Here is an 11,772-nt window from a genome sequence, read left to right as displayed (position 1 = left end):
CCGCTGGAGGGAAAAAATACGGCGCTGGTTGGGATGCACAGAGAAGATTGCTTCTCGGTTTCAGAGATTTTGTGCGAAAAACACCCACTCATGCTAAAAAGCTTGGATTGCTCGCCGGTTTGCCTCTCTTGGCAGTAGGCAGAGCTGCCGGCGGCTTCCCAGGGAGGGGAGCAGAGCCCGCAGAGGGGCAGGGGCGAGCCAAGGGGCTGAAGCCGGGGGCTGCCCCACTGGCCAGCTGCAGCCTGGGGGCAAAATATTTCCGAGCCCCTTTGCAGGCAGCTGGTGCACGAGGAATTGGTGGGACGGTGCCCGTCTCTGTGCCGGGCTGCTCCCTCCATCCCGGGTACCGCTGCCAGCCGGTGCTGGGAGGGATGCTGAGGGGGTCGGTGCCCGCATTTAACTCCCTGGTTGCAGAGTGAGACCCGCAGAAGAGCGAGTGTGCGTGTGTCAGTCAGCATCTCGAACCAATGGGTGCCTGGTAGGAGGTCTGCTTTCCCCGGTGCACGCACTCAGCCTGGTGCTCCTTCTGCTAGTTGTGTGTGCGTGTGCGTGCGTGTGCAAGGAAAAATCAGAGACACTGACTGCCTGCTCCCGTCTCTCTCTCTCTCTCTCTAGCTCACTAACTCAGTCTCCCTCCCTCCACAAACATTGGATTTAAACCTGCTCAGAATTAAACGCAGACGAAAGCAGCGGCGGCAGCAGCAAGCAGCAAGCAGCAAGCAAATCAGCCGCTAGTCTACCGCAGCTCCAAGATGTACCATCCTGCCTGCTGGATCGTCTTCACGGCCACAACTGCCCTGCTCTTCATCCCAGGTAGTGCAAAAAGCTTTTTCTCCTGGGGATGGGATGGCATCGGCTCGCAGGGTGGGAAAGCCGAGCGGCGCGCGTGTGGGGGACCCGGACTTCATGCACATTGCGCACGAATGCACACACGCAGGCAGGCAGCGAGTTGCTCTGCAGCAGGGAATTGCCAAGCGCTTCCAGCGAGCGGGGTTCAAACAGCCGTGCCTGTCCCCCGCGGCAGGGCTGGCTCCCTGGGGGGGGCACCCAGCCGCACGCACCCGAGCGGCGGGGGTGGCCAGGATCGCACGCAGCCCCCCTGGCTGGGCAGAGCCCATCCCCTCGGGCAACCTCTGGCTGTAAATGATGGGGTCACAGAGCTGTTTCCCCTTCAAAGTTGGGCACCTGCTGTACCCTCCCTCTCTCCCGATTCCCCGTGTTCCCCCTCATCCCTGCTTCCTGCCAGGCAAACTCGGGTGCCTGCCCCTCGCTCCCTTTTGCAAAGTGAAATCGAACCCCCCGATCCGGGCACCGGGGGGGACCGTGTCGGGCTGCGGCGAAGGTGCTGCAACCTCCACGAGCCGAGCAGGTGGCTCCCGAAATGTGGGTTGGCCTCATCCCCATGGCTTGCCGGGGAGGATGAGGGGGGGAGATGCTGGGGTTGGAGCCGGCGCTGGCTCCGTGCTGACGCTCGGCGGGTGGGTCGCGGCGGGGCAGCGAGCGCAGCCCTGCGCTGCATCCGCGGGGAGGGAGCAATGGGGGCGGACAGCAGAGCTGCACACCGGGGAGTGGGGGGGATGTCGCTGGCATCTTTTTTGACGATGATGTGCACTTTTAGCAGCTGAAAAGATTACGGTCCTTGTGCAAGCAGATGGGGACAGGGTGTCGAGGCTCAGATCCAATCTTAACCCAACATGTGTTTTTCATGACTGTCGGGGAGAATTGTGTTGGACTCGGGAGGGCAGGGAAGAGGCACGGCTATGGTTTCAGCAGCTTTCCATGGTTTAGTTACAGCGCTTTGCTGTGCAGGGCTGGCGTGTGAGGGAAGAGGATGAAGCTGGCGGGGGAGAGGTTAGCTGTGTCACAGCTGGAAAACAGCTCTTTCCACAGCTGTGACGAACACGAGGGGACTCAGGCTAAAACTTGCTTGCGGAGGCTCGTGCCGTGGGACCGTCCGCATCCTGGGGTCCCGTGGCAGAGTGGTCAGCAGGTACGAGAGCCCCTGGAATGGGGCCGGGTACCACAGATGCTCCGTGGGGTTGCGGTGGGACGTGATGTGCGTTAGCCCTGGGGGGCCAGCGCCGTGGCCTGGGGTGAGCGTTGGCTGGTTGTGGAGCAGCGGTGGAGGACCTCCGATGGCAGCGCCTCCAGCTCTTCGGCAACGCCTTGAACCAAAATGGTGCACCAAAAAAATGGCGCACCAAAAAAATGGTGCACCAAAAAAATGGTGCACCAAAAAAACGGATGCACCAAAAAAACGGTGCACCAAAAAAATGGTGCACCTATAGTTTAGCACGTGCGCATGAGAAGGATGACGCAGTCGCGTGAGCTGCTCGACTTTGCCGAATGCGAGGGGGTTTTTTAATTGAAAATATTATCTTGAGCAAGAGAAGGCAGGTGCGCCTGGCATGGGGGCAGCTGGCCTCACCACGGCTGTGCCGAGCGGAGCGTTGGCTCTTTCACCTTCTTGCTAGGTGAGGTTCCGCGGGGTCGAAACTGCAAAGCAATGTATGCAAGGCAGCCGTGCAGGTCAAATGGGAGGACGTGTGACACTTGACGGGCTGTCATCAAGGTGTCCTTAAGCTGCAGGAGCTGGCAGAGACCTGGCACGGAGCATTTGTGGCTTGCTGGTGCCCTGCTGCAGTTTCCTCGGGCCATGGCTGTTTGGCCCAAGGGCTGGGCTAGCTCTGACATCTGTGTGCGCCAGGGAAGGAAAAGGCCCATGCGTTTAAGCCCCCAGTAACTTGGGAGAGGTTTCTTGATCCACGCTTACGCGGTTGTAGCTTTCCCTTCTTATTTCTATTAAGCAGCAAGATCTGCTTTGGCTCTGAACGTCCCCTGAGCCAAACCAGCCCAGGACTTTGCCCAGCTGGGCTCAGCCGTTAATCCATCAAGCTGAAACCTGCTGCCTGGATTAGAGGAAGGGAAATATTCCAGTGCGCTGGGCTGGCTGCTTGGTGCTTTGCCTTCCTGCCCCCGCACCGACCACTTTCTGCCTTGAAGCACAGAATTTGAACATCTCCTCTCCTTTTTCTTTTTGCGTGGCTTGCAGAGGCTGGATGTTTTCCCTCCCTGCCCAACCTGGCCGCAGCACTGATTTCAGTCGTGGTTTCACTGCCGTGGGCTGTAACACAAGTCATGTTGGCAAAGTCTCCCTGGATGGCAGCCGGTGCAGAGGGAAGCCGAATGGTCCCTGTGGATCCTTGGAGCCTGCACCTTCCCGGAGTGTGGTTTTTTTTTTTTTGGCTGTTTATTATTTGCAAGCCTAATCCCACGTGTTTTATGCAGGTGACGCTCCCCTGGGATATGCAGAGGCTGTCTGTGGAGCGCGAACTCTTTCCCTCTCCGTTTTTATCCGAATCCTACAGGAGTTTCACACGGGGTGGTTAAAATGAGAAGGGAACCTGCTTTTAGAAGGTGTAATTAGAGTGAAGGGAAACATCACAACTTGAAGGCTCCTGCAGAAAATAGCATTGCAAAGTTATTATTAGCTGTAATAGCTTATTTGCCAGTTTTTTTTCCTCTTTCTCTCGCTCCCGCCTCTGTTCACACCCCACACCCCCCCCTCCCCCTTTACTTTTTGTTAGGAAAGATGCATTTTTCCCATCGGGGCTCATGTCATCTCGTTACCAATTTACTCTTGTGGAATCTAAAGACACGGAAGGTTAATGCAATAATGAAACCCTGACCCCTCTGGTCATAGGTAGTGTCTTACTCTGCAGCTTTTTATTTCTTTGTAAGACAAGTTCCCACCCAAAATAATTTTGAAGGCTTAATGCTGTTGTCGTCTGATGCCTGGGGGCAGGCGGGTTCCTGGACATCAGTTGCCTTCTGAGGTGGGGTCCTTCTGGATGGGAAGGATGCTGAGGATTTTTAATGAGCCCAGTGCTGCAGGCTGGGGAGGTGGAGCGGGTAATTTAATTGTCAAGCTGTTGGCAAATGCTTTGAACCGCTGGGCATTTTGGGTGCTGTTGTTTTGAGATGTACCAGGATGGGCTGTGACGCACTAGAGAATGAATCTGGGGCAGTGGGGGGAGTATGTGTGGTTAATCTGCGGTTACGGTGTGACATCATGGCTCTACAGGTGGCAAAAATCAATGCATATCAGCTTCTTCAGACATTTATATTGCTGCCTTTGCTGGCTTGGCGAAATGACTTGTCATGGCAGCGGCTCCTTTCAGAAGTCAGGCATCTGGCAGTGCAGGGTGAGACGGACGATCCTGTTTGTCGCTGCTCCTGGGCATTGGGGTCAAGGTAAAGCTTGCAGAGCTTGGAGAGTCCCCCAGTGCTCTGCCATCACCCCTGGCACCCGGGACCTGCTTTCCGTGTCCTCCCAGAGACTCTGGCTGTGCGACCCCTTACCTGCCCACCTCATCCTCGCTTGGGCAGCATGGCTTTGGTGGTTGTCATAAATCCAGTCTAAAGATAAGAAACAGACATTGCAGGAGTTAAAAACACCTTTCCATCCCTTCTTAGTGCGGAGCCCCTGCTATGGGAGCATGCTTTTCCCGCTGCCACCACTGCCTGTGACGTGGCCATTGCAGGGAATGCCGGACTGGTGGAGGGCTGCTGATCCCTGCCACTAAGCCCAAGAATAAGTACCTAGAGCACATTAGTTCCGCTTTAGTGTTATTTCAATATGAGCGAGAGGGACTTAAGGGGATTTTCTGTGCTCTTCCAAAGGCTGGGGATAGTAGCGGATAAGGCACTGCAGCCATCAATCCTCCATCAGTTGGAGGTGCTGGGGAAGAAAGAGGTCCCAGCAGGACGGGGAGCGTGTGCCGGCAGGCATCAGCCCCAAAACGCTGCCTGGTCTTACTCTGACCAAGGCTTGGGCTGTGGTTTCCCTGTTGGAAGTCGATTCCTCCATCCCCTGGCTCCTGGGACAGGGAGGAAGCTGGTGTCGGCCTTTTGGAAGATGCTTTTTTTCTGCTGGGGAGGAGCAGCGCTTGCGCTCATTTCCAAATGACGTGGGGAGGGAGCATGACGGGAGAACGGGCGCAGGCATCTTTTGCTGCGTGCAAATCCCTGCAGAACAAATTTCCAGAACAATTTGCTCTGGGGGCTGCGGGTTTTGGGGCTGGTGGCTCCGGCCAAAGTGGTGAACCTTGCTTTGCATTTTCCAGCAGCTTCTCTTTGACAGCGTCTCCTTTGTGCATTCACTAGTTGCAGACGGCCGGGTGGAGGAGCTTTTGCTGGTGCGAATCCCTGTGAAAAACGGAAAAAAGAGAAATGTTTCAAAGGCACCAATGGGAGCTCGGTACCTTAACTGGTGCCTTTGAAGATATTCCCCAAAGGCTTGAATATTTGGTTATGGCGAAATTCAAGCTGCATAAACAGCTGTGTTCGTATTTTACACTTGAATATGCAATTTGAAGTTTGTGCTCTGCTTGGTTGGAAACTGAAGCCATTGGGTGAGGAGTGGGGAAGGAGGCTGCCGGGGTGCTGCGACGAACCCCGGCACCTTTGCAGGGGGAGCAGGGTTACCTGGGAGGGTCCTGTTGCTGCCGTCAGGTGGGGATAGAGGAAAACTTGTGGGTTTTTTTCTGTAACATGTTCAATGACCCTGTGGTCAGCCTGGGCTTTTGCAGCCCTGTCCTTTTCCCATCCCCAGTTAGGCAAAGCCGGACACTGGTCCCCGTCCCTTCTTACCTTCTAGCCTGAGCAGCCCCTGAGATGCTCTCGGCTGCTGGCGTGTGCAGGATGGGGAATGATCTCAGCTGTCACACTTCTCCTTTTTGTTTAAACTTAAAAATAATAACAGCTCTGCTGCAAATCTCCTTGCCTCCCAGTCATCTCTCCCGTTCCCTAATGAAGGCATGGTACTTATAATTACCAATGCGGCAACAGCACATAGAGGTGGCTTTGACACTTGCTGCTCAGTGGGTGGGTTTTTCCAGGGAACTCCTCTTCGTTTCATGCTTAGAGGAAAGAAGCACTTTCCTGCCTGCTTCTCAAAAGCTCTGGGACTGCATTATCGTCCTCGAAGGGTAACCAAGCGAGGTGGCTTGCTAGGTGTAGAGAGGCAGGAATGGCAGGGGATGCATCGCCCTTGTGAACTGATGGTAGCGCGAGCCCAGGTATTGTGGGGTCCAGCCGAGCGGGACCTTGGAGCTGGTGGGCTCTCCCTCTAGTCCCGGCTTAGGCTCAGAGAGCATGGGGTGGCAGAGGGCAGTCGTTTGGGGCATTGGTTTGAGTTGCATGGAGGTGGTGGACTTCTCCTGGCAGGACCAGGGAGGAGTGTTTTGCAGAGGAGGTGTCTCTTCAAGATCATCCGAAGCAGGGAATGGTTGCACGGTCGCAGAAAGCAGAGTGTGTGGTTTCAGGGGCTTTCTGGAAAGGGGACTTTGTACTTCTCATGGTTCTCATGTCCTGGATCTGTCTCCATGGGCTGAATTTCCCAGATGGACACATCTGCCTTGGGCACCAAGGCTCAGCTAGCTGCAGAGACCCGTCAGTGCATCGGTGTTGAGAGCAGCCTCCTTGGGAGGAGCCGTTTTGGGGAAGTTGGACCTGTTGCCTTTGCAGCAGAGTCATGTGCGCACCGAACACGTGTGAGATGAGGCAAGGAAGGGGGAAAAAGAAGAGTTATTTTTAGATTTACTTTTCTGTGAATTCAGCGCTAGTGAAAAGTGCTGGATTGACAGCTCTGGAGACTGAAGCAGGCTGCAAACCGCAGGGAAGGGGTAGCCTGGCAAACCTCCCTGTGAGCTCCATGCGTCAGGATGGGGTGCTGGGACCGGACCTCATCAGCTCAGACTGTCTGGACCGCAAAATCACGGGGGGTGTCTGTTGTGTTGGCCAGGGCTGGTGCACCGGTGGGGTTTTATGTAGAGGATACAAGCTTCCTGGGGAACAAGCTGGGTTTGCCTGCGCTTGATGTGGCTTTGTCCTTCGTGGCTCACCCCATGGTGAGCTCCTCACAGCTCCTCAGCCACGTGAGGACCAGCTGAACCTGCAGCAGGAGGGCTTGGGCTTCCTTCTGGTCCAGCAGGAACGTTACCCTTTCCACTAACCAAATTGCCCAGGCACATTTCTTCCCCATGCTCCTTGCAGAACATGGAAGAGATGTTGACATGGGGCTTTGGGCCCTTAGAGCACCTCCAAACTGGTGAGAGTTGGAGGGAACCAGGCTGCCTGCGCCCCACGACGTGCTCTCCGAGCAGCGTTCCTCTGCTCTCCACCTGCCAGCCCATCGCCTCCTCTTGCCCAACTGTTTACTTCTGGCTTTTGTTTCCTGGACTTGTTGCTATGCATGCGGCGTGTGGAAGGAGCTCCAGCAAATATAGGCCACACTTTGATTGTTCAGCAAGCTGGAAAATGATGATTATAATTTTTGACAGAAGGGAAGGAGGGGGAAGGAGATCTCTGGGCTTTCAAATCTGCTCTGTCATAAGCAGGATCTTGCAAGGGCCTTCTGATGACTTCTCCCGCCCCAAAGGAAATGGCGTTTGCATAGCAAGAGGGGTTAGAGGAAAAATTCCTCTCTTTCAAAGGACAAACCAGCACTTCTTTCACCAAGCCTTCCACCTTGCACGGCAGTCCTGTCACAGCGCATAAGTGAAACGCGGTTGGTGTTGTCCAGTAATTGAATGGGAAGCATCCGAGAGAAACCTGGCTGCTGCTAAAAAACCCCCCAGCCCTGTTAGAGCAGCACACACGGAGCGCATCCTTCATGCTGCAGCTGCTGGCAGAGGTCCTGGCGGAATGCTGCCTGCAGTGCCAGCCCCAGGGGACACAGGCATTAAGGTCCTTAAAGCCAGCCTGTGCAGGGCGTCCTGAAACTGGCTGGGAATGAAGCCCGAAAGACCCCACAGACTTATCCCAAACAGGCAGCTATGTTTGGGGCCACGTCATGGCTGGACCTGTCTCAGCACATTCGTGGGTGGCAGCAGAGCCCACGGAGACCTCGGCTGCTCCTGCCATGCCCCTTCCCAACTTGGCGGTCCAGATGATTGGCACCAGCTGCACAGTCCCTGCTGGATCTGCCTATTTATTTATTTTATTTAACGGTGTTGGCTAATTTCCACTGTAAGTTTTGGGGTTTGGGGTTTTTTTGTTTATTTTAATGCGATCACTTCTAATGAGGCTAATGACATTTAGTCTCCATGGCGGCGCATTTTAATTTGGTCACTGAAATGTCAGCGCAAGGCAGCTGCCTCCTATCTACCCGCGACAAAAGGCACCGCAGACAAAAGGGCTCTGTCCCCGGCCGTCCCTCGCCCTCCTTATCTCCTGCCTCCCAGGGACGGGCCAGGACGTTTGGCAAAGCTGCCCTCCTGCCGTCCCCTCCTCTGCTGGCACCAGGGGAGCGGGCTCGGCTGCCAAACGCTGCAAGGATGAAAGGCGAGGGCTGCCGGAAACACAACCTTTTGAGGCGAGCCAGCATGACATAATTAATCAGATGTCAAAACCTCTAAGCAAAGTTAGTTTTGATCGGCAGGAAAATCTGTCAAATAGGTCATTCTGCTGCCCATGGTGCTTTTCTCTCTCTGCTCATCTGTCTACCTTGCTACGTCTCCTTTCCATGGCTGGGGTGGCAATCTCCTACAGCCAGGTGGGACCTTCCAGCTTGCAGGGCGTGGAGCAGCGTCTCCTCGTCCTCACTGGAGCTGGCAGCAGGGCTGGTGCCATGGGACAAAGCGGTGCGGGCACTCGTGAGCCCCTTTGCTGAAATGCCATGAGGTTGGAAATGGGACAGCGGGAAAGGGGTCCATGAGCTGAAGGTGGACGTAGGCATTTGCAGAGGTCAAAGTGGTCAAATGCTGCAGTGTGAAATTAGAGAGGGCTCTGGTGCAAAGTTGGGGTGTCAGGAGCAGCATAAAACCCAAGGGAGGCGGCGCCGGGGTTGCAGGTGGCTGCACTGGAGACATGGCAACTTCTCTGCGTTGTGTTGTGCTTGAGTCCTCTCAAGATGTTGAACCTCAGAAGCCCAAGCCATTTTGCTTAAGAATGAGTCCTTTTTTCTGCAATCTGGGTCCAAATGCGGCTGAATTTGATCTGTTCTCCTTTGATCTCTTCCTCCCTCTCCATTCCATGTACTAGGAATGGATGAAGATTAAAGTTTGCAGCTTCTGAGCAAACTAGGTTGCTCATCACTGAGTGATACCCAATTACCTGCTGATACCTCAGGAGTGAGATGGTATTGATCCTGCTTGGATTTGAACTTGTTGAACCAAAGAATCTGGATATTTCAAATTTGTTGCTTAGGACATGCCATTTCCTTCAGGTATCAAAGCGCGATGCAGGCTGTGTTTCTGTGCCCCGTGGTCCTCGGAGCTGATGGGAGGTGGGTCTGTTGTCTCTGCCACATGGGAAATGACCAATAAATGATAAATAAATAATAGCATCTGTACTCTCCACAGTACAGGAGGGATGTAGATGTAATGACTTTTGTGATGTGCATGAGGAATATCTCCATTTTACTGAAAATGAGTCCCCAGAAGCTGATTTTTTTCCCCCATGGGGGTGGTTTTCTGTGCCCTCCTGCACACCATCTCTTTGCGAGCACCGCAGGCTGCAGAATTGCCTTTGATGGCATCCTCCGTGTCTGCCTTCCTCTTGTCTTCTGCTGCCTGTCATGTTCCCAAGCAGAAATAGCCTATCAATTCAAAATGAAAACAAACATTCTCCCAAATTTACCTGGTGAGACGGGGCCTGAGGGACTGGATAGAAACATTTATTACTGAAACTCGGTGGTACCAGGTCCTGCTCTTGCGTAGTGGGTGCTTCCAGTAGATCTTAAAACACTTCATGAAGAAGAGAATTTTCCTTGTGCCTGTTTTTGCAGACAGGGAAGCCAAGGAATAAAGAGGGAAAATGACTTGCCTGAGGCATGTGCAGAGACACGTGTTAAAAGACATGTCCTTGCTGTAGCTCCAAATCTGAAGTGGAGGTTTCTGCACGTTTTTCCTTGTGAAACAGTGGGTTTCAGCTTCCTCCTTTGAGAAACACAGGAGAAAGACTGTGAGATCAATACATTGGGTCCTAAAATCCCTGTGCTGTGCTGCCGTGGAGCTGGAGCATCACAGGGCTCCAGGCTTACGCTTATGTGACCGTCAGAGCTGATGCCCTGGTTAGTGTCACCGGTAGGAGAGGCTGAGCCATGCTTAAGGCAGCAATGTCTGGGGGTAGGCAAATGCGAATTCACAGTTAGCAAGAGACTTAGTCTGGCTTTGTGCGTCGAGGGGCACCATCTGTTCCTCTTGAAGTTGGCAGGAGGGCAGCGTGTGCTTGATCCCCCTGCCCTTTCGCATCTCGTCTCTGCCTGCCTTCCCCCAAGGTCTGAGAGCGATGATTTCCGAGGTGAAACCAGGAGGTGAGCAGAGAAGAAATTCTCAAGCACGCTCTTCACTCAACCCTGGGGCTCCAAATGGAAACGCTCTTTGCAATTTAACAGAAAGCACACATTTGTCCCGGTGATGCCTGCCCTGCGTCCGCTTTGTGCGCTGCAGCATCCGCCGGCCGCTCCGAGGCCGAGAGTCGATGCCTTTGCCAGCTTTTCTGTATCCTTGGGATACTTTATCTTTATAAAGTAGCAATAAATGGACAGTATAATATATTTCACTTTTAATAAGGTGTTGCCAGTTGCACACACTCCGCAGAGCAATTAGTGTCAAAAGCAGCTAAGCAATGGCGGGGAGCCGTAATTCGACTGTTTACCGGGTTGGAGGATTTATGGGCAGGCGTCGGGGGGAGCCACGGTCGCAGCTTGGCTGGAGATGCGGGAGGTGCTGTGCACCGGCTTTAGAACCACGTGCCTCCAAGTCCTGCCGAGTCGTGGCAACTCTTGAGAGAGAGGCTCAAACAAGCCACTGCTTCATTTTGGTGGCCCCCCCAGCCCTGAGGCTTGGGAGGATGCCTCCGAAAGGGGATGCTGAGCCTGCTCAGATGTGCCAGCCAGCTGGGCGGTTGCCCAAAATTCAGGTGGGGAGGACCTGTTTGCTCTGGCGCGTTGGCCTGGAAAGCAGAGCTTTGTGGTGCGAGGTTGTCCTCATCGGGGAAGGGTCGCATCGGGATCGAAGGGAGACTCTGGGCTTGGTTGGCACGTGGGCGTTGAGCTGATGGAGGTGGTGCGACGGGGCTGGAGAGGGGAGTTTTCAGGTCTCGGGGAGGCTCTTCTGCATCCTTCCAGCTCATGAAATGCGTGGAAGTATCCAGAGCTGATGGGACCATACTTGGTGGTGCTGCTTCACATGAGAGTAACTCCTTTTGCCGTGTGATGCTTTCTATCCCAGGCATCCAGGACTTCCTTATTTTTAATTTTTTTAGCACTGGGGCATGTTGAGCAAAGAGCTTCAGTGAGCTCAGCCCGGGGAGGTGCTCGCCTCTTCCTCCTTTCCGTGAACTGAACATCCCCTGCTTTTGTCTGGGGACTCTCTGATCATCACAGGTTGTACTGTGCAGGAGGAAGGCAGTTTTTATAAAGACTGCCTGCGTGTTGATCTCTCTGCCGAGGCAGTCAGCTGAGCGATCCTGCCAGAGCCCTCCTACCCAGATCTAACCAGGCTCACGCTGGCGCTCGGGGCGCAGGTTTCCAGAGGCTTGGCCCAGCAGTCCTTGGCTGGCAATAGCTTCGTGGGCGGACCAAAAGTGGCGTTACTCGGCAGAGGTGGTGTGGATGGAGGTGCCGCTGTGCCTAATGGTACGGGTCGGGCTGCAGATTCAATCCGGCCCGGATCTGCTGTGGGGAAGCAAACTCAGTTTGCATCAGATTTGTCGGATCTGATTTTGGGGGTCTGAAATCAGCCCGTTGGGGAATGCGCGTGGAAG

General features: G+C 54.4%; 1 protein-coding gene across 1 annotated transcript in view; it reads left to right on the top strand.

Annotated features, from left to right (window-relative positions):
* The first annotated feature begins 752 nt into the window (after window positions 1-752).
* The window catches only part of LOC104023841 (CEA cell adhesion molecule 16, tectorial membrane component), a 305,270-nt gene continuing 294,250 nt past the window's right edge, over window positions 753-11,772 (top strand). Inside the window, exon 1 of the mRNA XM_075723145.1 lies at window positions 753-813. Coding sequence (XP_075579260.1) covers window positions 753-813 — 61 coding nt within the window. The remainder of the gene's footprint in view (window positions 814-11,772) is intronic.

Source organism: Pelecanus crispus, chromosome 19 (genome assembly GCF_030463565.1).
Source record: "Pelecanus crispus isolate bPelCri1 chromosome 19, bPelCri1.pri, whole genome shotgun sequence".
In the NCBI taxonomy this organism is placed as follows: domain Eukaryota; kingdom Metazoa; phylum Chordata; class Aves; order Pelecaniformes; family Pelecanidae; genus Pelecanus; species Pelecanus crispus.
Note: the sequence above shows the minus strand (reverse complement) of the source record. Positions and strands in the feature narration are given on the sequence as shown.